Source organism: Salvelinus sp. IW2-2015, linkage group LG31 (assembly GCF_002910315.2).
Source record: "Salvelinus sp. IW2-2015 linkage group LG31, ASM291031v2, whole genome shotgun sequence".
NCBI lineage: Eukaryota > Metazoa > Chordata > Actinopteri > Salmoniformes > Salmonidae > Salvelinus > Salvelinus sp. IW2-2015.
In genome coordinates this window covers 6,628,662-6,654,123 of record NC_036870.1, presented here as the reverse complement: position 1 = coordinate 6,654,123, position 25,462 = coordinate 6,628,662, and the positions used below count along the sequence as shown (strand labels likewise).

Genomic DNA, 25,462 nt, shown 5'->3' with positions numbered 1-25,462 from the left:
AGCCAGCCGCACCAATGTGTCGGAGGAAACACCGTCCAACTGGTGACCGTTATGAGTGTGACGAAATTAAAGCAATTTTAGAACATGGACACTGTCTCGTTGGCTTAACGTTATAACCTAATTTAACTTTGCTGCAGTTCATGTTGTTCTTCACATTACCGTCTCTGGTAAACACATATTATATCCAATAAAATCTATGTTTATTTGTCACATGCACAGGATACAGAAGGTGTAAAAGGTACAGTGAAATGGTTACTTGCATAGTGGCTATCTAGCTAAACAATWAACCACAATTCCAACTCATAATGCATGAATCTGCAGGTAGCTAAATCTAACCAACTATGTTCAAGCTATAACTAGCAATGCAAATGGCTCTGATATACGAATAATATTACTACAAAGATTATACACATAACGTTAGCTAACGAGCCAGCCAGCTAATATTAGCTAGCTAGGTAACAGTACTCTTTAACTTGTAATGAAAACGACTTTCTGACAAATTGTAGTTAGCTAGACTCTCTTACCTGTATACATGGATGAACGCTTTTCCCTCTCTGTCACGGATGCCATAGTTGCCCTTAATTTGAAGATGTAATCTGAAGACAGGTGTTTTATACAACATCCTTCTGTGTGTTCTCTTATGACTCCCTCCACATATTTGCAATCAAATGCCAMAATTTTCTCCATCTCCTTAGCTGTCATACTCTGCTTCCACCGGACATTCCGCTGATTTCAAAACTGGGTCCTCCAGAAAGTGGAGCGCATTAGTAACACTTTTGCAGTTCTTCGTGATATCTTTCAGAAAAGCTGCGTTAGAAAGGATTACCTACACATACTGAGCAGCTCATGTTATAGACAGAAGCCTGTTACATGGCAGACCAATCCGAACTCATCTCTCGGCATGTCCAGCCCATCAATTATCTCARCCGATCATGGTTAGTGGGAAGGTTCCTGTATTTTTCCGTAGCTAAACCAACTAGGCTCATAATTTGACAATTCGTATTTACAAATGGCATACACGTTTGTTATTAAAGCACATGAAAGTTCACATGTTCCAGAAGGCATTTCCTCCAAAAAACGTATTTATCTAAACTATTTACGTTCAATTTGCTCTCCTGTGAAGTAGTGACACACGACATACACCTAGTTTCTTGAAACGAGTCACATATCGTAAAAATTCATGAAACCAAAATGAGCTTTTTGGTCTAAATTTAAGGTTAGTGTTAGGCATTAGGGTTAGCAGTGTGGTTAAGGTTTAGGGTTAGGTTGCAAATAAGGTTTTATGACTTTGACTGTGCCAGCTAGTGGCCACTCTGCWGAGCTGCCWYCAGGGCAAGATTCCCTTCCCACCACCTTTTTCAGTGTATTGCGCACTACTTTTTAGTTACACTGAAATGTATGATCCAACAATCGATTGCGTGCTATTATCTCATGTTGATGTTTTGAAAGCTATTTAGACTCAACGCTTCAGCGATACAGATTACGTAGAGCCCTTACTGTTATCCAATGCACTAGATGCACGTCAGTGTCTGAAGCAGGACCTCAAAGGAATAACKCCGAAATGGCCTTTGCCATGGAATCTTGGGACACTCAAGGACAATGAGTGGGGAACCACTGAAATCCCATTCTATACACTTAGAGGGACTTTGTATCTAACAAAATAGGGGATTGTTTACAAACTGTATATCATGAAGCATTACACATCTATAAGCACACCATAAATGCATGAATACTTACATTAAGGTGTAATAATGCTATGTAGCTGTAAAKAAATGTTTATGATGTGCTTATGAATGTGTATTGTATGCTTTATTATCCCGTGCCCTTAAATAACACGAAATCAAGGGGGTCAGGGGAGATGTACTACACAGCACATCAGAGCTTCATTCGTTGGCCGTTTGTTTTTTGTTCACTGATTTAAGTAATGTTGTGCCCAAGTAGCACAAGCTGCTAGCTGACCGCTGGATCACCTGACGGCTCATCACCTGAGGCTCTTTGGCTTCGGTATAAAGAAGACAGTAACAACATCAATACACAAACTGCATTCGCTAGCAGGCCCAGAACCACAGATGCCAGGCCTTTTTTATTTCCTAGTTATACAATTTTCAAACAACTTTATCGATATTCCTGTAGATTCTTGTGACTTTTTTTTGAAAATTTTGACCGGATTATTTGTACACCCTGCCTTTGTGCAATTTTAGAACCAGGCTCTTTTAAGGTGAGTAGAGGAGAGCTTTATCCATCCTTCTTTTATAAAAAGTAAGCTATTTAAGAAGAGCATCATCTCTAATTTAAGGCATGATAAATAAATAAAATGTGTGTTTGCAGTGGACAAAATATTCACTTTCCTTAGCCTCCCATCGCATCCTATCTGGAACATTCTAGTCTTTATCTGGGAGCAAGCATTTTAGGTACATACAGCCACATAGAAACCAAAGCTAAGTTTGTGGACTGTGTTTTTATAAACCTACCACACATCAAATCAACATTTATTGGTCCCGTACACAGTTTAGCTGATGTTATAGCGGGTGCAGCTAAATGCTTATGTTACTAGCTCCTAACAATGCAGTAAAATGTCAACAAGCACACAAATAATAATATTTATTTTATTTTTTTACAAGAAATTTTGAAATGTCGGAATGAATTTTATTCACCTTAATAGGACTAACAGTAATACTAATGCAATCTTTACATATATACACCATATCAATTTACACAATATATACTAAGAATGATATGTACATCAGTAGATACAGTATTTTCGAAGAATCCAGGAAATAAATCAATATGTGGTGTGTATAAGCAGTGTAACTAAAATGCAATGTACTGTAGTAATAATAGAATGAACTACAAAACCCCATGGCAAAGTGGATAGAATTGCAGGAATATAGCTTCCAGACCAGAGCCTGGAATATAAATAAATATGTATGTGAATGGTGTGTATGGACTGTATGTGAATAGGAAAGGTGTGTACAGCAGTGGTTATATGAGATGAGCCATGACTAGAATACACTATATACATGTGAAGTGGGTAAAAAAGTATGTCAACATTATTAAAGTGACCAGTGGGAATAGTCATGTCTTGCTGTGTGCCGAATCTACTTCAAGCCCCTTCCGGGGGTGTATTCATTTGCTCCCTATCTGACAAAAATGATGTAATCTCTAATGGATTCCACAGGCCGAGGCTCCTTGGGCCTCTGAAGGAAGGCGTCCATCCCTTGTGCTCTTGTTTCGTCATCAGCCACGCAGCCCTGATTTTTAGACGCAACCCCGAAGCTAAGATTCTGCTTGTCGTTACCGCTGTGTCTTGAGTTGCCCTGAGAACAGTTGCATGACTATTCCCTTTAAGACAGCTGAAAAGAATGAAGGCAAACGTWAAAAAAAWWTTTTTTTAAGAACAGAGCGATGCAGCAACGCACTCTGCTTTGTGGACACTCGAGAAGCGAGTGTTTGTGTCGGCGTCGCGAACATCTGCAGGACGTATGTGTGTTTGTTTTGAAAGGAACAGCTTCTCCCCCTTCACGCCTCTCGACTGGTTGTAAGGGATTCTTTCATGAGGCTGAGGTTGTGTGTGTTTCCAAAAGACAGTCCAGCCTTCTAGGAATGGGAAAAACACATTGGGGAGAGGCAGCACATGGACAGTGGTTTAACTTTGGCCCCTTCCACCATGCATGTGGCAGGTGCAGCAAGGAGCCGCAATTTGACAAACTAGTGACCCCTCATCTTTCTTAACGTGGATGTCAAGTTTTTGTTGAAAACACTAACTCATAGCAGCTTTTTTCTATAAAGCAGTCTCTCTCCGCGCTCTCTTGATTAGCAGAGCGAATGGAAAGTTCCTTCAGTGGATTGCGGTGGAGGTTCTGTGGTTGTGACGAAGAGAAGAGGGGAAAACCCTGTGTTTTCTTTGCTTATTTCATTTACTACCCTGCATGCAGCCTGGTTACACTTTTTCAAGGAAGAGAAGAGTGTGAATTTGGTTTCCCTTTTGGCGAACAAATCTCCCTCTGTCTGGTGCTTTACTGTGGGGGAACGTGTGAGCTGGAGCAGGATGGCACTGGATTGGGCTAGTTAGGACAGTAATGAGAGTTAAGTGTTTGGCTTGAACACATCATCACAGATCTGCCTGATAATATCCCCAAGAAATCTGGGTTGCCAAGAGTAATAACGGCTGTATTGTGTCAAAAAGCAATTTGTTGCTTTCCCTCATTGAAATGAAAAATGTATGATCCAACAATCGATTGCGTACTATTATCTCATGTTGTTTTGAAAGCTATTTAGACTCAGGGCTTTATTCAATCCATATCGCGGATGTTCAGCATTGCAGCGTGATAGAAATTGAGCTCAGGTCCATCCTGTTTCCATTGATCATCCTTGAGATGTTTCTACAACTTAACTGGATTCCACCTGTGGTAAATTCAATTGATTGGACATTTGGAAAGGCACACACCTGTCTATATAAGGTCCTACAGTTGACAGTGCATGTCAGACAAAATCCAAGCCATGAGATCGAAGGAATTGTCTGTAGAGCTCCGAGACAGGATTGTGTCAAGGCACTAATCTGGGGAAGGGTACCTAAGCATTTCTGCAGCCTTGAAGGTCCTCAAGAACACAGTGGCCTCCATCAATCTTAAATGGAAGAAGTTTGGAACCACCAAGACTCTTCCTAGAGCTGGCCGTCTGGCCAGACTGAGCAATCGGGGGAGAAGGGCCTTGGTCAGGGAGGTGACCAAGAACCCRATGGTCACTCTGACAGAGTTCCTCTGTGGAGATGGGAGATCCTTCCAGGACAACCATCTCTGCAGGACTCCACCAATCAGGCCTTTATGGTAGAGTGGCCAGACGGAAGCCACCCCTCAGTAAAAGGCACATGACAGCACACTTGGAGTTTGCCAAAAGGCACCTAAAGGACTCAGACCATGAGAATCAAGATTCTCTGGTCTGATGAAACCAAGATTGAAATCTTTAGGCTGAATGCCAAGCGTCACGTCTGGAAGAAACCTGGCACCATCCCTATGGTGAAGCATTTGTGGTGGCAGCATCATGCTGTGGGAATGTTTTTCAGTGGCAGGGACTGGGAGACTAGTCAGGATCGAGGCAAAGATAAACGGAGCAAAGTACAGAGAGATCCTTGATGAAAACCTGCTCCAGAGCGCTCAGTACCTCAGACTGGGGTGACGACCCTAAGGACGTAGCCAAGACAACGCAATAGTGGCCTCGGGACCAGTCTCTGAATGTCCTTGAGTGGCTCGGCCAGAGCCCGGACTTGAACCCGATCGAACATCTCTGGAGAGACATGAAAAAAGCTGTGCAGCAACGCTCCCCATCCAACCTGGCAGAGCTTGAGAGGATCTGCAGAGAAGAACTCCCCAAATACAGATGTGCCAAGCTTGTAGCGTCATACCCAAGAAGACTCAAGGCTGTAATCGCTGCCAAAGGTGCTTCAACAATGTACTGAGTAAAGGGTCTGAATATTTATGGAAATGTGATATCTCAGTTTATTTTTCATAAATGTGCAAACATTTCTAAAACATTTTTTAGCTTCGTCATTATGGGGATTAAGTTTTTTTTTTTTTTTTCATCCATTTTTGAATAAGGCTATAAAGTAACAAAATATGGGAAAAGTCAAGGGGTCCGAATACTTTCCAAATGCACTCTATGTGATTGTTTAAAATTGTGTTTTTACTGTTGCCACATTTAAAGGAAGGACATCTCCTTGGTTTTTCAGGTTCAGTCAAGAGGAATACATCTGGGTGGACATTCTTTAATCTGGGCCTCCTTTCACACTCAAATCAAATTTTAGGTGCCGTGGAATTACTCTCAAGTGACTTCAGTCAAAACTGAAACGTTGGAACAACACTCTCCAACTCCTTGCTCAGACTTGGGCACACGCACGCCACACCAAAAGTGACAGAAATCTTGTTGGCTCCCAGTTTCATAGTTTGCGGTCGAGCTTGTTGGTCTGACGTTGTATATCTGCTGCCTGCTAAATCTCTCCTTGTCCCTTTTGGCTCTGTTCTGCTCTATAGACAAGGATCTGAGTGGGAATGTGCTCCATCTGTGGGGTGTTATCCAAAGAATGGGGGATGTATGAAGGCATGACGTCAGGTTCACTTTTTCCATCTCACTCCCAAGATTGCTCTGGAAAAGGACACGGTGCATTTAACACATCTGTGCTCACTCATATTTACGAGCCCGTTTTATCAGTTCTAAAGAGCTCCTAATTGAAACCTGTACTGTGCTCCGCCAAGCAGAAGAATGTACTTTAATGTCTGGTGTTTCCATTATTTTCCATGGCTTGATTCTATGCAACACTGAATCAGCTGCCGGGTGTAAATCGTGCACTCTAATCAGGGTGTGTTAGGGACCACAAATTATAACTTATAACCTCGTAATGTTTTCATGAGAAATCTCCCAGATTCCAAAGGCGTTTGAGGAACGTCCGTAATGAAATGGATAGAAAGTTGTTAGGGGCTTTCAAAATAACACCTCTCATTCGAATGCTGTGGTCATGTGCAAACCTTTCTCTTTTATTCAATGGTACTGCATTTAAAGTCCCTGATGGCGCACTCATGAATATTCAGCAGAGTAGTGGTTGTCATAGGAACAGTTTTATAAAAACAGGAAGTACTTTAGTTCTCTGTCTAGTTACACCGCACCGTAGGGAAATGCTTTTCAAACCAATAATTGCTCTCTAAGGCACAGCATTTTTTTTTACTATTTTGCTCTCCTTCTAGCATGTAGGAAAATTACCTCCAATTCAGATTCGGTTCAGTTGTACAAAGACATTTTCACCTTTGGTGTTTTGTAATATAGCTACATTATTATCCTTAATCATAGCCGTTTTTAGAATAGAGCTTCCTGCGTCTTCTAATTTGTATCCAGAAGACAACCATGATGTCATGATTGAAAGACTCTTTCAAAAATATTCTGTAGTTTGGTTCTCCAGGGCAGCGGTGGCAGGCACACTGTCCAAAGCCCTAAACCCTGGCCACATCATCAAACAAAGACAGACAATGCGTCATCCAAGCAAAAGGCAAACCAACAGTAATCAATGGCATGGGATAAACATAGTACAGGTCAGATGTAAAGCCCGGCTAGACGAGACAGAAAGAGATTCGGTGGGTCTTTAATTACCGCAGGTCAAAATGGACCTCAACCAAGTCTTTGACGTGCTCAGACGCATTAATGCACCGGGTCCTGCGAGCCCGTTAATCTTTACTAATGCATTCTGTTAACACCCATCTATGTGCTAAACACCAACTGTAAACCTGGCGCAGCCAGATAGCCATGTCCAGTGTCCCGTAGCGCTCCCATTACAGAGAGAAAGAACGAGGGCACTCTTATTCAACAGGGGAGGAGGCTTTAGGGAACCGTGTCAGATGGAATCCATTTTGATTTGAAATGCAAATGCCACTGACACGCTCATTTCTCGCTGTCCTTTTGAGGCGACTGCACAGTACTAATGGGAGGAGCATTTCAAGGAAAGCCTCCAAACAAACAAGAGTCGAATGGGTGGCGTTCCACAGTCGGGTGAATTTTGGCCCCCCATGACGTCATGCGAAAGTGCATTTCCAAATCTGTCACCTTTTGATAGTGTGTATATCATATCTCTGATATAATCGGCTCCCCGTTTTTTTCCCCCATCCCTGATTTCAGAGAGACTGGGCCAAGGTCATTGCTATTTGAATCTGGGCATTTTCATGCTATGCGTAAACTTGTTAGCCTGGCGTAATGGAGGAGGGAGGCTTGATGATCATTTGTTTAATCAAGTGATTCAGTGGCTGGCTGGAATGAGGGCCGACTGCCCTGACTCCAGACCCAGGATGTCCTGCAGAGACAGTGAAGCCTCATGGCTGTCTCCAATAATTCCTCCTCAGTGCCAAGGCTTGGTAAAATACCAGACCTGACCTACCATACCCGCCAGTGCCTGGACTTAGATATTAGGGACAAAGTTTTCAGAACCTCTTCAAAATGTTCCACGGGTTCATGGCATCTTCTGAAGCGTTGTGTTCCCCTTTTTGCGTGGCTTCACATCACTATGTTTGACTTATCGACCACATAAGGCATCTTGACAGGTTTTGTTGGGGTCTAGGCTACAAATGCTTAGAAGACATCTGTACTTGTGTGGGGTATAGTAGCATCTCCCCTTTTAGTGAGGTGTCTACCACCACAATCTCTGCTCTCCAGCTTTAAGGCGCTATACGTCTCTTCTGTTCCTGCTTAGAGGTCCGGCCTTCAAAGTGTTCCCGGGCACCAGCTACTGAGACCTATTCAAAGGCTCTAAAGTTGTGCCTTGAAGTTTCCGGTAACCAATGAAAACACTGGCTAGGTGCTTGGTGTGTCTCTGGKACCAAATAGAATGCTTCTTCGACTTGATCCTAAGCATCTTCTGCCCATCCATATGGAGACAGTAAGACAGATGGCGGAGCACAGGGTGGCCTTGTGTCGTTTCAGGAACTCAGGGAAGGCTAGATGGCAGATTTCATAACTGCACATTCTTCAGGAATTACAGCAGAGGGATAGAATTGGGCTGCGTAGCGAGAGTAAGATTTGGCAGGTACGTTAAAGCTGTTTTTAGCTGCACCGTTTTGTCAGCGATCACAATCGCTGGTTCCTGACGGAGGACAAAACGGTACATTTAGGAGGTTCTGGCCGTGTGTGTGTGCCTCTTGGTCGAAAGTGTGTTTTCTGTGTTGATAAAGTTGGCTTCTCCAAGGGTCCAGAGGGGGTAAGATGCTCCTTCTGCCACACAATCATTAATGATGGAGAAAGCAGCCAAGACGTGGTACTGGTAAAGGACCTATTTCTGTATCCACAGAATGGAATATGAATTGCCTCCTCTTTCTCAAATATGAGCTCAGGGCTAGAGCRCTGCTTTGAACAGTCAGACAAAAGCTCCATAGAAACCAAGCAAACCCGCTTTTTGTAAAATCCCTGATATTTATATTCAGAGGGTAGCTTATATGCCTATGGGTTTTGTGACTTCATAACTTTATTGMGCGGAATACAAAAAAACAGAGACCTGGAAAATCCTGGTCTGTTACAGCTGTTTTACAAAAGTTGTCTACATAATGTGCTGGAGATGATATTGTCCAGAACCGCGTGAGTTGTTTACCCTTGCTTTGTGAGCTAACTGTGGCTACATTGTTTTTCTGTTAATTAGCTAGGAATGCAATCCCAGCAGCTGGCATACATAAAACATGGAGGGGAGAATTATTTTCCTTTTGTTGTGGAGCGGTTTGTTTCAACAAACATGGAAACCAAATCGGATGGAGCAGCGGTAGTCTGTCAAGCGTTACACACACACACTCAAATGGCTTCCTCTCTGTAGAGTAGTGTTTGATCCCTTCCTGTGTACGAGGCCTGAATCGCTCCCTGAACGCCGGCTATAGCAGCTAATCTTCAGCATATGCCACTTCCTAAACTGATAATCCACCCAKTAATTGTGTGACTGTGTGAAAGGTTAGTATGTACTGTAGGTGTGTCCCCCCGCACCTTCTCGTTACCAAAACAGGAAGAGGCTACATATTTAAAGCTGTGGCATCATTCAGAGCAGCTTTGTTCTATGAGAATCTGATGTTACGGTCAATGTTTCAATATGTCTTCGTGATGCACCGTTGAATAGTCTGTGACTGTGCAAACCTATAAGGTAGCTCGCCCAGCTCCCAGGGCCTTGTCTCATTAATTGGCTATTAGATGACTCTTGGCTTCCCACTCTTCGTATGTTGCCACTTGGCTTGAGCATGCCTTTAGGGCTGTTATTGTTTCCATCTTACCTGCGTAGTGCGGTCAGTGTATGTAGCTTGCGGTGAGGGCTAAGTGCCCCAGTGTGAAACTTTAGACCTGTCTTTGAATCGGTGTATGAACGTAGTGACAGGGCATGGCTACCCCCCCCCCCAAAAAAAAAACGGCTAACCCCCCTGGTCCTGGATCACAGTCCCTGCAGGTTGTGCTGAGACCCGAGTTGGTGCTCCAGTCATATTTTTTATTTTGTGCTAGCGTTGGTTTTGTGTTCTGCTGGATTAGCTTGGGATAATGGGATCAGGGATCACCGCCTGCTTCTCTCTTCCTCCCCCTGCCGGTACTGACTGTGTTCGCTCCCTTCATCAACCTCTCAACATTCATTTTCCTCTTCATAGTCAGCGTCATAGTCAGCATCAGTCATGCCCTCAGGTACACTAACAGATAACAGGTCCCCACTGCTCTCAGAGGAACTAGTCATCACCGCTATGGAAACTCTATCTCCACTACTCTCTCTCCTCGTCGTTCTTTCTTTCATCTTGGCCAATCTCTCTCTTTTTTTCCCCTCCCTATCTCTCACGGCCCACCCTCTTCCTACTGTCGTCGTCGTCGTCCCCCCCCCCCCCCCCCACCACCAGAGTGTAGTGCTCTCCTGACTCCCGTGAACACAAATCCTCTTAAGGGAAGGGTTGGATGGGAATTAAATTGCTGCACTGTTAAGATTGAAGCAGATCAGCCACTGAAGCGGTGAAATCACCCCCATACACATGGCCCATACCTACCCAGATAAGGGCCCATTTGCAGCAGTGGGGCAGTGAGAGATGGACTGAGCTTTGGAGGAATTTGGCAGGTCATAATTTTTTCTGCACGAATAGATAAGTGGGTGGGGAAAAGGTCATATGTATAAATGAGCTTGAGTGTGGGTGAAAGAGCATGAACTTTTTAGCATCCCACCGGTCCGTTCTTAAGTTTTCTTGCTGTAAATGAAAGGAATAAGATTGGAAATGACAGCTAACTCTAAATACTATGACCAAAACACATTTGGAAAATAATCTTGTCACGACGACTCAACTTGCCTGTCCATGCCTGTAAAATTGGATAAGTTATCAAATAAAAATAAAACAAATCCTCAAAAGTCACATTGCGCCTTGGCTACGAAGAGACAACGAAAGCCACCCTCCAACGAGCCACTTTTCTGCTTTATGTTGTGAGAAAGACAACATGACATTGTGATCAGGTCACCTTTGACCCCCCCCCCACCACTCCTAGGAGCTCTTTCATGTCACAGCCCTTCCTGGCTGCATGGGGTTAATGAGCTGGCTCTGAAATCCTCATGAGTTTCCTGTTAAGAAAAGGGTTAAAAGCCTGGATGGAAGCCGGACAAAGGCACACACAGCAACTTTTTTCACCACTCTGGCCGAGGCTTAGAATCTGGATTAAATTAAACTTTGAACCAGAAGCTAATTTATCCATCACGCCCCCCTCCCTGGATGCCATAGCTCTTTTAGGGGCCCGGGGAACCAAACACAAAGGCTTTGAGCGATGCCGATTGAAGCCATGCCTTTATCCTGACACACTGAAGGGGATAGCAGACTGTTTGAAGTGTGAATGAGAAGTGCCTTGTGACACAATGGCAACAGTGGCATGGATCAGAGGTATTGCTAGTTAGCATAGTGGTTTAGTATAGCTGGCTTAGGCTGAAGCACATGGGTCGAGGTGACTGGTGACTTCTTTGGTCGCCTTTGTGTCTGAAATTCTTTCCAAGCATGCCATTGTTGAAAAGGCTTAGAACGGGGATACAGCCCCACAATACAATTAGATTAGATTCATCTATAGTTTTAAATGTTGTATACCTTTTGGAGTATAAATGTAAAAATCTGTATTATGCTACTGTGTGGGCAGCATGGGGGGGGGGGGGAGAGGCATCAAAATACATATTGTACAAGGAATTCCTCACGCACATGCCCATGCTTTGTTTACAATGTGCAGTCAGCAGTGCAGAACATGGGTCCGGGTGATACCATATGGTCCTCTTGAGTGCTTATATAGGCTGTAGCAGAGAGATGACCCCCCCCCCAATTTACTCATCCAGGGGGTAGCTAGCTAGCAGCACCTGTGTTTGTAGAGGAATGGTGGATATGGCAGACAGGCTGTGACCTGAAAGGGTACATTCATCTCCTGCTGTTGAGCCCTGCAGAGCACCTAAAACACCCCGACTAATAGAGGGGTCAGGGGGGGGGGTCGGGGGGGCTGGGACATGCGAGGGAGCATGTTTCCCTGTGTCTGTGTGCATGTGCGGACACATGCCGCTTCATTTGTTTGTGCCTCTCTGCATGCTTGGAGGTTTGTGTGCCAAGGCAGTGTACTGTCAAGGTCTGCCGGGCAGCTTCCCCCGTGAACCGGGTGTTTGTTGCTGTTTTACGTAACTTGTTTTCATTGCGAATACCTTGAATCGAGTCCTTGGAATATGAAACTGAATACCGTAAGGAGGATTTGGTTCACTTGTCAAAGTCAAATTATACATTGCTCTTCTTATTCAAACAATGCAGTAATCGGGGACGCATCTTTGGTGAAAAGTATCCATCCCCATCCGTTCCCTCCCTCTGGCTCGTATTAAGACATAAGGAAAAAGCAAAGGCCTGTTTTCTCTCTCCAAGAAGAGGACTTGGCAGATCCTCTCAGCATTCCTCCTCCGATAGCTTTTCATCAGGCAGGAATGTCTTTCAGTCACTGACAGCTCCCGGCGGAACRGTACGAATCTGGACCACGCGCTTGTAAGCCAGCCCTGTGTTCAGGAAGAACCCAATCGTACCCGAGTGTTGCATATCAAACCAAAGAGATGAGCGCTTTGAACAGAACCCAAGGCCTGTTTCCTGCCATATCCACCCTGCATACTCTCCCTAATGTGCACAGGCCCCATCGAGAATAGTCAAGCATACCTGTCAACCTGGGAGAAAAAGTATTCATTTCCTTTTTCTAGAAAAAATCTTGCTTTAATGTGCCTCTAGCCAAAAGTGCTTCAGTAGAGGTTACCGTGTGAGCCAGTTTTGGTCCGGCTATTAATTAAAGGTGAAACTGATGACGCCGTTGGAATTGTGTGTGTGCGTGCGTGTGTGTGTGTGTGTGTTGGCTGCAGTAATTGCTCTTACCTGAGGCTTTCAAATGCCCCCTCATCTGCTTTCTCTTTTGTGCTCGCTCCTTTTTTTAACGCTCTCTCACTTTGCCCCTCCCCTCATCAACCTCTCTTTAGGTGATATGAGCCATGATGAATAAGGCCAATGATTAACTGGCTGGAGGGGTAATTCAGCGCCTATAACCTGAATAGATGACATTTTGTTAATCGCTCTTCCACTATCATCCTCATAGTAATTTTGCTGGAGACGTTTAAGGACCAACAGTCATTGCCTTAATTGCCTTAAAGGGCTTTGCATGAATATGTGGCCTTGGAAAGGATGTTGCTGAAAATGTGTTATTTTCCGACAAACTGGAACGCGAAAGGAAGATCTGTTCCAAACCTTTCGTGAAAAGTTTCTTTGTGATGAAGTGCGCGTTGCCGAGTTAGTCGGGGGGGGGGGTGTGTGTGAAATGAACGCAAAGCGGGTACAAAGGCAGGGCGAAAGAACAGAGCGTCTCCAACGACATTCAGACAAGTCAGAACCGGTCAAAATGGTGAATTTGGGAACACGGCGTGGTACTTTTCCACTTGAGACGATGTCAATTAGCGGGTCAGTGGTTTGCTGAGGGTTGAAACTTCTCTAAGCCCCTTTCCCCTCTCTCCCCACTCGTGTTAAAATAAGCAACATCCTCCTCTCACAGACCTGCCCTCTGAAGAGACCTAACGTTCATGTTTACACGAGCACCATTTTGACTGGCCCAGTGTTATTTGTGTGGATAGTGGACTTGATAAATGGTAGTCAAGTAAGAACGTTGCTCCTGGATGTGGGAATTCTAGATTACTGATGTTACTGAACTCAATTAGTTTTTTGTTACAGCTAGAGGTTTTAGAGTTATAGAACATTAGACCTGTTTTTATACAGGCCTAAGCACTTAAAACCACCCTGTGCTCGTTTCTGTTCAGCCTTGCCTCTGTTACAGATTCCTATTTCCACTGTGACTTGAGGGACGAAACCTGCCGCGCCGCGGAAAATCTTTCAGTTTCCCTCCTCACAAAAATGACTCGCAGGTGAAGCCCATTTCCCAGCATATTGGGTTTCCGAGCTGACAAAGAATCTAGGGTTTCCTGTGCGTATCAAAAGATGTTTAACGGGGCCGAGGAATTTCCCAATTCCCAACCCGGGGGGGCAGGCAGTATTCCAAATGGTAGACTTGGGATTCCAGAGAGGGCTGTGTGCAGAAAGAACTCTGTCACTTTCTGCAGGCTTAGATGCAATAGAGCTGAGGTATTCACAAAAAAAAAACGTACATGTTGAGACCACGTGAGTCACATTTGCTTCTTATTGTTTCACTCAAGGTTTACATTTAAGTTTACTTGAGGTTCTTCAGGGGCCTCAGCGAATGAGTCAATCAGACAGGCTTTAATTGGTATGCGAGTAAAATATTTAGTGGTCTGAGATGAAGTTAATTAGCCTGTAATGTGTTGCGGCGGGTGTGAGCGTTCACACACATTGACACACCGATACCACAGCGAAATTGGCACATATGTCGCATGTTATGTTATATTGCAACATTGCAAAATGATTGTGTCTCATGAATTGTGTTATGATTTATGGTCTCATTCAGGTTTACATTCAGACCATTAGAATACACATTTCTTGCCTTATTTTATCTTGCTGAACTGCGTAAATAGGATTGTACAGGCAGTTAGGTTTACTCTATTGTCCCACGGCCAGACTATCAGTGAGCGTCTGTTTTCGTTGGAAACCATGAAATTGACTTTCTTCCTCTCAGGATGTTGTCTCTTATTGGGCGTCTGTAGGAAAAACATTGGATTCTTTGGCACGGGCGCAAAATAAAATAAAATATTTTTTATTTTGCACAGTCTGTACTATCAGGTTCTTTATGATTCTTGCCTCATGTTATATTTATGCAGTCTGAGGTAGATGAATCGTCAGTGTATGTGAGGACGGAGTTAGTCAAGCTCTCTGTTCTCGTCTGTGAGACATGTTTGCGAAAACTCCTGAGCCTGGTCTTATTTTGGTCAAACTTGAACAAATGTTTCCCCAGCCAGCTTATGCAGCTTGTGTTTGTTCACATATGGATGTAGTTTAAGGTAGTTTGAGCTGCTTGACTGGACTTTGACATGTTTGTTTGGAGAACTAAAGCAAAGCTTATGCTGAACTTTTTTTTTATGCCCCCCCCCCCATGTCAGAACTTGACGGCCTTTTTGGGGTATAGAATGTCCTAGCATTGTGTAGAACTAAAGAAACCGATCTGTCAAACGGTTCTGAAAGTACGGAGCATATTTACCCAGCAGTATGTGGTGAGCTGATCCAGTTCCATAGAGCAGCAAGGTCTGCTGGTTTTAATTCTAGCACAATCCCGGACAGTTTACTCAATCTTTATGGGGACATAAAGATCAACTAATGCACCCGTAAATGACTGCTCTCCGCCATTCATTTGATGATGGAGTCCAACTGCACCCCGAAATGAAAAGGTAACACATCCACCTATAAACTCTCCACGTCAACCCAAGTGTGGCACTGCTTCGAAACAGGAAGGAGCCACGGCATCTGGATTACTTCCTGAACTTTCCACAGGAGCTCTTCGGCTGGGTTCATTCCGGTGTTCGTCATTCAGTTTAGTACGAGTGGTGACGGTTTCGGGAATCTCAGATCAACCGCCGATCAATTGTTCAAAAGCTAGTCGTCGACATACTGTCAACACTCGCCTGTGTAGCTCTTCTTAACTGTGTCTTTTGTATTCCAATTAGGATTATAAAGGCTTTACATGCTTAAATAACACAAATCGATCATTCAACAGAAAGCCCTATTGTGGATGCATTATTTATGCTGTTATGCATGATGAAAAAGGAACATGTGGCAAAGTGAGCTGCTAGCGACAGAGCCAGATGAACAGATTCTGTTTCCTGGATTTTGTGGTAAATGTCAACACACACACACCAAGCTACAAAGCTGTCCCCCGCACTCCGGGAATAGCTCCAGGGCACACAGTCTGGTTTTTAGGGAGAGTTTGATTTGTGTCAACTTCCTGCAGTAACAGCCCCTCCCCTCCAGTGTCTCAAAGACCATCAATTTGTTTCTTATTACGATCCCAGGAGGGCAATAAAAGTTGAAGGTTCTGAAGAGCGCGGAGAGACATCCGTCCACCCTCCTCCCCCTCCTTTCCTCCACCACCACAGCCGTTTGCTTAGCTTGTGGGTCAGTGTTTGAACTCCCACTTCGTTGCTGTGGACTTGTAGCCTTTATGAACTCATTTCTCAACCCCATTTACATTCGACAACCAAATCCTCACCAGCAAAACATCAATTATGAAGACAGCTTGCTCCTGCCGGGTTGTTTGTTTAGCATTAGTATGTGCTAGCGTTAGCCTACAAAATGGCCGCCAAACAGGTGCCAACCTAGCAGTCCATTGCTGTTGTCGTTATCTCTTAAGACAAACAAGTGACACACTAAACACCACATAGAGCCGATAACAAGAGTCAAATCTTCACTATTGAAACGCTGCGTCTCGAATCCAGCCATTCTAGCCCACTCAAGCCAATTGCTTTCACCCAGTCACCTCTAATCCTTTCCTCCCAGCCAGGTCCGGCACCGGGAAAAGCCGTAGCCATCCATCCGTTCAGGGCCGATAAAAAAGCCACCTTGTAAATGCGCCTGTGGGAGAGAGATGGGAAGGAGGCCAGGCCAGAGTGGTGGCGGTATTGATCACCGTATGGATCCGTGGCTCGCTGAGTTTACAGATAAACTCACATCTACCTGCACTACTTTAACGCAGAGACACTCAGGCTTTTTCCCTTCAGAAAATCATTGACTTTCAGGGTTCACTTTTGTTTCCCCCGATCCTGGGGAGAGGAGACTGATTTCTTTTGATTGTACAGCGGTACCCAATGGTCTTACAGAAGCGGACAATACTGAACAATGACCATTGAAGTACAATGACTGACATCAGTGAATATCCTTAAGAAAGATGAAATGACAGCATAGCAAGTCTTAAGTGCTTTATGTTGTAATGGTTCTCTCTTGCCCTCGTAGTTAACTCGAGGTTCTCTTGAGGAAATATTTTTGAGCGGGAGCAGAGCAACAGACGGACAAGGAATGTCTGAGGCACTGTCTGCCCTCTGTCTCTTGCTTTCCACTCCTGTCAATGATGTAAGCCTTACTGTGTGTACGAGCCCTTGCGTGTGTGAGCTTTTTCCTGTGTCTTTTTTTCCTCCCCTGTCTCCCCTGTGTTGGGGTGGGATAATATTGACCGTGTACGAAGTGAATGCAATGTGTCTACACGGATTAGAGACGGGGCAAGATGGCTCACCCAAGTTACCCTACACTACCCCCATGACCCATAGCCACCCACCCTACTCTAACTACCTCCTCTCACGATAGCGCTAGCTTACAGCTAACTGCACTCGCCATAAAGAGAGCCTCTTTGACTTTCGGACACCGCCAGCCATGGACTTGGCTGTTTAACAAGCTTTTAGCAAAGCAACCTGCAGGCCACATATTGTCTACTGCAGCGCGTAATCTCTCTCTCTCTCTCTCTCTCTCTCTCTCTCTCTCTCTCTCTCCTCTTTCTATGTCACTCTCCCTCCTTGTCACTCTCGCTCGTTTCTGCCTCTCCTCTCTTCTTCCTCCACTTGCCTATAATATTTCTTTCCCTGCAGACGTTCTCCATGGAGACTGACCGCATCCACCAGCCAGCCTCCTGCTGGTCACTCCTTGTTCATTAGGTGCAGACAGACCATAGGAACGGTAGTTCTGTTCTAATAAAAGCCACGGTGCCGCTCGTTATCGCAGTCTCGCTGTCAGTCAGGCGCGAGGCTAGGTGCTGCTTGTTGCTTGTTAGGGTCTCGGCTGAGGATTAGGCGGCTACGGCTCTGACTGACTGGCTGGATGGATTCTTCATGGGCTTTTTCCCGTTCATTCATACCAGTGAGCTGTATGAGCTGTATCTGCCAGCTCTCACTGTGTTAGTTAGGGTCATACCTGGAAGTGGACAATGACCCCCAGACCTAGTCATTAACACTTTGGGGGTGGGGGGTATTTACAAGCACACAGTCTGTGTGTGCATGTGTGTCCATGTGTGTGTGTGTGTGTGTGTGTGTGTCCGTGTGTGTGTGTGTGTGCTTGAAGCATTAACAGATGTCTGTCCGTGCTCTAGAGCCCTAGTCTTTCTAAATGAAGTTATTTAAATAGCCTGCTTGGAAGAAACCCTTTATCTCTTGAGTTCAAATAATGCCAGTGCGTAGTAGTCAAAGCATGTGTAGATTCGGCTTTGTTAGGGAAGAGAACACAGAGGGTGATTTTTATGGAGTCCCACTACACGATTACCACATCTTGAACGTCAGTTACTATAATAGGCTAATTGCCATTTACACGAGTGGAGTTGACGGGCTGAAAGATAACCCGACGCTCTGTCTGGCCTCTCACTTTCTGYGGAAGGAAAGTAAACAGATAGAATGGACCGGAAGGAGAAGAGGGTTTTCATACGCGAGAGAATGGCCATAGAAATGGAGTTACTAGTAGCCTAATTCTAGAAATCCTATTTCTATGAGGAGGGTGCTCTTTTGTTATGGGGTTCCAGGCTTGAACTCCCAGCTTGGGATAAGGATTCAAAGGCAAGTCCTCCTGGAAGGTTAAACATGTCAATAGTGATAAGAGGCAGGAGTTTACGGACCATTTCCGCTCCAGAATGAACATCTGATTTGATTCACTCCTTGTCTCGCTCTTTGTGCCATGCACGCTATAGCAATGGCATTGTTTACTTTCACTTTCTTTAGATTTGTGCTGTGTTGAATGCTGTGGGTACGCGCGTGTGTGTGCTTGAGCGTGTGCGCGTTCGGGTGTGTGTGTGGCCTCAATTGCCTCTATCTCATTAGGCTCTGCTGTTTGTGGCTTGATTTGTGGGCTCCATCCTTTGGTTCGTTAATTGTATTATTACTGATGCATAGTGGTGTGTGTGGGCCCAGCTAGTGAACTGAACTGGGGAGGGGGGTTGGTGAAACAGAATAGGCAGCGAGGTTAAAATAAAGTTGCTTTGATCAAATTCATCCTTTGATCAGCCAGCCCTGACCTGAATGMCTTTCTGTCGGAAAGTCGTTGCTCCTTTTTGGAGGGGGGGGGCAGATATTGTTCTGTTTTATCATCCCCTGTCTTTTCACCAACGCTCTCCACCGCAGACCTGCCCCTTTGTGACGGCGGAGAGTGTCAGGCTGCTCTTTGAAGAGAGGCAGACAGACCTTCAAAACACACACTTTACCCCCACAGCCCGAGGCATTTAGGGGCTACGTTCACCCTCATTCCCATAGGCTCAGTTCGCAGTTTTATACACTCAGTTGTACACCTATTGCAGTCAAAGTGAAACAGGCAACCGTGCATAGACACAGACACACATATGCAAACGCACCTACACACACGCGCGCGCACACACGCACAAGTTTTGTTCTTCTGTCCTTGTGAGGACCGAGACAAACATTCCATTCAAAACCCTAATTCTAACCCTAACCTTAAAATAGCCTTTGTCCTTATGCGGATGTGGGAAATGGTCCCCACATGGTTAGAACACACACACACACACACACACACACACACACACACACACACACACACACACAACAACACAAACCTACTTATCACAGCTTCCTTCTGAGAAATGTGTCGTCCCGTATGTTATGTCCTCACTCTCTTTCGTCCCCGGCCTTTTCCGCAAAAGCAACGAGTGTAAAACTGATCCCAGGTCATTTATTTCCAGGTATATCAGCTGAAGAGCACAAGAGCAGGATTGAAACGTGACAAAAACGTTGGTGCACCAAACCAACGAGCACCACCAGCACCACACAAGCACTAGCAAAGCAGGGATGATTTATTGTTGGCCCTCTTTTGTGGCCCTTTTTCTAAAGCAGCATCAGTATGGAGGGGACATCACACTCGGACTCAGACTGAGGTTGAATGGAGGTTGCCATGGGTCCTACCTCGCTATTCCACTTAATGCACACACGCACGAAGGTGCGCACTCACCTACACACACACACACACACACACACACACATGACAATGATGGCAATGTTTTGCCCATTGTGCAGTAATTTCACTGAGTTTGTATGAAGTTGTTGTTTGTAAAGGAAATTGAGGATGGATGACATTTTATTAACTAGCATTCTATAGTCTTGAGGGGGTTGATGTCTTTGCAAGTCACACGAACAGCATTGTTCAATTTCAGCTTTACTATTGGCCAGTACTTTAAGCTGTAAGACAAACACACACACACACACACACACACACACACACACACACACGCTTCTATGAACTTTTACCCCGGCAACAATGGTGGGCGGAGCTAAACGTCTAATCTGTTTAGAGAGTGGTTGTTTGACTCTGACACAGTGATATAGTCCAGCGTGGTTTGTTGTGACAAGTGCCCTCTTGTGGTACATGGACTACGATGTTCAAGCAAATAGCGGTAGGTCCGCCTGGCAGAACATACTGGAGTGCTGAAACGACTAGCTATCTTTGAGTCAACTATGGCTTTGAGTCAAGTGATAAGCCCTTTTTGGTGTTCACTTTTCATTGATTCTCAGTGCTTTTCTACCAAACAATCAGACCGTGGTATCCAGAAACGTGTTCACTGCTAGAAGTATTTCAAAGTCAAAAGTGGCGACTGTAAGAAAGTTATGTTGGACCTGCGCATTGGAAAGTGGTCTCGGAACAGTCTAAATGCCCAATACTTTGTCTAGATTTCTGTTGTTCTCCGTTTCAGATAGCGGACGCGGCCAAGTCGTCCTCCGAAGTGGATGAACTTTTCATTGACGACACAGGGTCCGGGGGTTACTACCCTGAGGACGACGACGACTTTAACTCGGGGTCAGGGTCAGGTAAGAGTCTGGTCACAGTAGCCTTCGACTGGGTTGACACGCACAGGCAGAAAGGCTGGCACGCACAAAAAGTCATTTCTCTATACTGTGTCTTTTTAAAGGATTCATTGAGACTGGCTTTTCAACCAGAGGGGGCATGTCTGTAGAACTGAGGTCTAACTTAGGTATTGAAGCCACTTTTTACAAAACTTTTAACAACATGCAGATGGCCAAAGCAAAGCAGGCTGTAAGAAAGAGCTTTGATAACTGTGGCGAACACTGTTCCCAGTAAAAAGGAAACCAGACTCACTTTACCTTCACCTGATCCCATTCTAGAATATCAGGAGGTGGCCTTGTCTGTTGTGATTGAATTATGAATGTGAACACAAGGTACTTATGAAAAGCCGGATTTCACTTAGATATAGACTGACAACCAACTGAAAGTAATTGAGTGCTGGTGAAGTAGTACAACAGTGCTATCTCCTCATCTTGCTCTGCAGGCATTGCTGAGGAGGTGATCGAGGAGACGGTGACCGTGAGCACGCTGTACATCGCGCCCAAAGCAGAACCCACCCAGGACTCCACCAAAGACTTCACTCCCAGAGTGGAGACAGACACGCCCAGAGAAGACCTGCCTAGGGAAACGCCCAGGAAGCCAGTCAGAACAGAGGTGAGGGAACATGACAACCTTTTAGACCGGCCCACTAAGCTAAAGATGGACCGGCCCATTGGGCATTTGCCCGAACTGCCCTAGGACCAGTCCTTTTCCCCCCCCCGTACGGTAGATATTGAAAGATTGGAAATTGTCTACTATTCTGTGGGAGCCTTTCCCCTCCCAAAATAACAGTTGAACATGCATTGACCCCGATGCTGGAATGCTATACATAAAAGTAGTCATTAGTAATAGAGCCCTAATAACACACTGATATTATAGCATTTTGCTAGACAGTGATCTATGCTCTTTGACCTCCCCACAGAGTATAAACCATCAGCCATAAGTCTTAACTCGTTGACATAGCATGTCATCAAATCCCTCTAATGCAGTGATGATAATGCCCTCCAAGAGGTTCCTCTGGGGATGAGGATCAAGCAGTCATCTAGGCTCCTGATGTTGCTCTGGTTTGTTGTACATTATGCTGGATTACTGAATCAAACAGTCATAATCTCCCGTTTTAGAACACTACAACATCAGCTCTTGGGCCCCCCTCCCTTGGTGTGTTGGGTGATGGCCTAGATTATTTCTGGCCTGGTTCCATTGTGGTCCCTTTCTCCTTCCCCTAATCCCTTACCGTTCAATATTTACACATGAAGACACTAGGGAGGTGACAGCAATACAGTGACGACTCCACCAAACCCTCCAATAGTGTTAGTGTGGCTTCTGCCATGTTGCTTTCTCCTATCCAGTCTTTTCAGATCTGTTAACACGGAAGGTGTAGGGCAGGTGATTTTACTTGACCCTGGTTTTGGAGCTAGAGACTCAAATATGGAGCCAGGCATCTATGTTAGTACATAAACTATATCTCTCCATCTCTAACTTCCATTCTCCTGGCCATTATGTTTGTAAAAAAAAAAAAACGGTATACCACCATCGTATCCTTCCATTCTCTCCTCCCAGCCCCCAGTACCCGTCACCGAGGACGTGCGCAAGAACCAGATCACCAGCACCCTCAGCTCCCCCCTGGAGCCCATCGATGTTCGCTCGGAAAACCTCTTCCAGAGGACGGAGGTGCTGGCAGGTACGTACGGCAACAGCAGAACAGGGGTTCACCATTTTCACACTCGACGCAGGCAACAGTGTGCAGTCTTTACACCTGTGTCTACACATCTGAATGTTGATTATGGGTTGTGAGCTGTTGTATGGGAAATTCTGTCACATCAGGTAATGACACTGCCGTGTTATTTCTGAATTCTTGATTACAACGTTGATTATGAAGTAGGTCAGGTGCCGGGTCTGGAGCGACACTAAAGTGTGTCTGCTGCCGAGATTGATGACATGAAAATCTGCGTTTGGATGTCTGGCGAGTTTTGTTGGTTGGATCTTTGCTGCATCTTTAGCTTGTGCAGCAACTTCATATATCCTCTGCCATATAACACCTAATAATCTGTAATATAATTGCTATAACATTGCTGTTATACACTGAGTGTAAAAAAAACATTAGGAACACCTTCCTAATATTGAGTAGCACCACCTTTTGCCCTCAGAACATCCTCAATTTGTCGTGCATCGACTCTACAAGGTGCCGAAAGCGTTCCACAGGGATGCTGGCCCATGTTGACTCCAGTGCTTCCCACAGTTGTGTCCAGTTRGCTGGATGTCCTTTGGGTGGAGGACCATTCTTGATACACACGGGAAACTGTTGAGCGTTAAAAACCCAGCAGCGTTGCAGTTCTTGACACAAACCAGTGCGCCTTCAAAATACACTTAAAACTTTTGTCTTGCCCATTCACCCTCTGAATGACACACATATACACAATCCATGTCTCAATTGCCTCGTCAACTTGTCTCCTCCCCTTCATCTGCAGTGATTTGAAGTGGATTTAACAGGTGACATCAATAGCGGATCATAGCTTTCACCTGGTCGGTATGTCATGGAAAGAGCAGGTGTTCCTAGTGTTTTATACACTCAGTGTACATTGTGTTTATTTCCTGATCAGATCCACATTCCCTAATCATGATGTTCTGCCCGTGTCTCTCATGCTCTCTACAGCTTCTGAAAATAATGTATAAAATACATTTCTACCCGTCAGTGGGACCTTCCAGAGATCATAGCAAACTTTGCTCTAATTTAGTGTTAATTCACTTCTAATGAAATCCAAACTAGGAAAATGATCTGACTGGCAATCGCACTCTCTGATGCTGTTTTTCCTTTCAGTGTCGGCGATAAACATGTAGAGTGTTACAAATGGATTGGCACTTCAGTTCCCCTTTGTTCTGACATCCATCTGATAGTTACTGTGAAAAAGTGACATGGATGAGGACAAATAGGGACGTCAATACAGTCGTGCTGGAAATATATCCCACAAACATCCAACCAGTTAGCCGCCTTTGCTCATTTGGATTTTGTTGTTTATTCCAAAGTTTGCAATGTAGGAAACTTTGTCTAACTATTGTATTTCAAAATTGCTCAAATTACTGGTCATGTAGACATGTGAGGCCTTGACTTTTCGAACTGTCTGCTAGCTACACTACTTTTTTCTGTTTTCAATTATAGTCATGTTGGCCACATCCACTAAAACCATGGCCTTGACAGGGCTGTATATACTGTGGATTAGAGTAATGTAAAACTCTGAGTTCAGGAGGCCCAGGCCCACTGTGTGGAAACAGATCTGGCTAGCTAACCTCCTCCTGTCCTCTCTACCTCCTACCTTTCCTCATCCTGTCCCCTATGGCTCCCACAAACTCAAATTGTCTGTAATCTAATTTACATTTATCCGCTCCACACCGAGGAGCCGGACGGTTTCTGGCTGTAAGCGTGCCAGATATCTTTTTACCCATGGGGCCGAGGCGCCAGTTCAACATGTGGAAATAAAACTGGAGCAGAGGGGAGATTGTTTCGCCACAAGAGCCCTAAAACAGATTAAGGGCTGTAAAGAAACCTTATACAAGTATAATTGGAAGAATGATGAAATCCTATGGAAATAATTAGCATGCAGGAAACAAGGGCATGTCCTAGGAGTAATGTTGAGTAGCTTGATAGGGGGATTGTGTAAGAAAGGGCACGGTGCATTCAAAGTTCCCTCTCTAGATGCTATAAGCTTTAATGTCCTCTGAATAGCTTTGACCTCTGACCTCACCCTCTCTCTGTCCACAGCTGTCATTGCGGGTGGAGTTATTGGCTTCCTCTTCGCCATCTTCCTCATCCTCCTCTTGGTTTACCGCATGAGGAAGAAGGACGAGGGCAGCTACGACCTGGGAGAGAGGAAACCCTCTGGGGCAGCCTATCAGAAGGCCCCAACCAAGGAGTTTTATGCATAAAGCCCCGCCTCCTCATGAGAAGATTGACAAATCGGAGTGACAGTTTATAGCAAGCAGTCCATGACAACGAGAAAAATCTGTTCAAATATACTGTAACAACAACAAAAAAAGAAAAAAGTTAATTGAGGAAAAATTACATAAAGGAAAGCTTTTGCATAGAGTATTGTAATTAAGACATTTTCTTTCTTTTTTTAATGAAAAGCCAAGCATTGCTTATTTTATGGCATATCTCAGTGTATTTAAACATTTTGTGTATTATTTGAAAAGGCAAAAAAATATAAAAACATTTTAAAAAATCTGTTAAGGTGAGAAAAAGCTATTGCATCTGTCTTCTGTCAAAGGAGCTGTTTTTAGTCGCTGACTACTATTTAACTGTAGCAGTATGTATTTGTAAAGAAATGTTTTAAAAGTGGAAATAATTGAATATAATTATTCTGTATCAATCCTATAAAAAAATATTGTCCTAGCATGTCTGGCGTTGATCTTTAAAAGGTGTATTTCATTCATTTATATTTTTTTCTCAGATGTAAAAAAAATAAATATATATATGCCTTTTGTAGTTTTCATGAAGCTTTTTCATCTTCATATTAACGCTGATAACTGTCAATGTAAATGTTCTCCCTTCAGGTTACAATGGCAATCAATCTAGTTGAACTTGAGCGTTTCAGTTATTTTTTGTTCGTCTTGTTTGTTTTCTTTCAATGTTTCTTTTGGTCAAAACCATTTCTTATACAGCATACATGTTAAAACACAGTAATCGG

The 25,462-nt window shown here is 44.4% G+C and overlaps 1 protein-coding gene across 1 annotated transcript in view; it reads left to right on the top strand.

Annotated features, from left to right (window-relative positions):
* The window catches only part of LOC111955529 (syndecan-2-A), a 33,878-nt gene extending 8,621 nt beyond the window's left edge, over positions 1–25,257 (top strand). Inside the window, exons 2-5 of the mRNA XM_023975740.2 lie at positions 20,632–20,746; positions 21,226–21,395; positions 22,341–22,461; positions 24,538–25,257. Coding sequence (XP_023831508.1) covers positions 20,632–20,746; positions 21,226–21,395; positions 22,341–22,461; positions 24,538–24,701 — 570 coding nt within the window. The 3' untranslated portion in view covers positions 24,702–25,257. The remainder of the gene's footprint in view (positions 1–20,631; positions 20,747–21,225; positions 21,396–22,340; positions 22,462–24,537) is intronic.
* Positions 25,258–25,462: the final 205 nt, after the last annotated feature.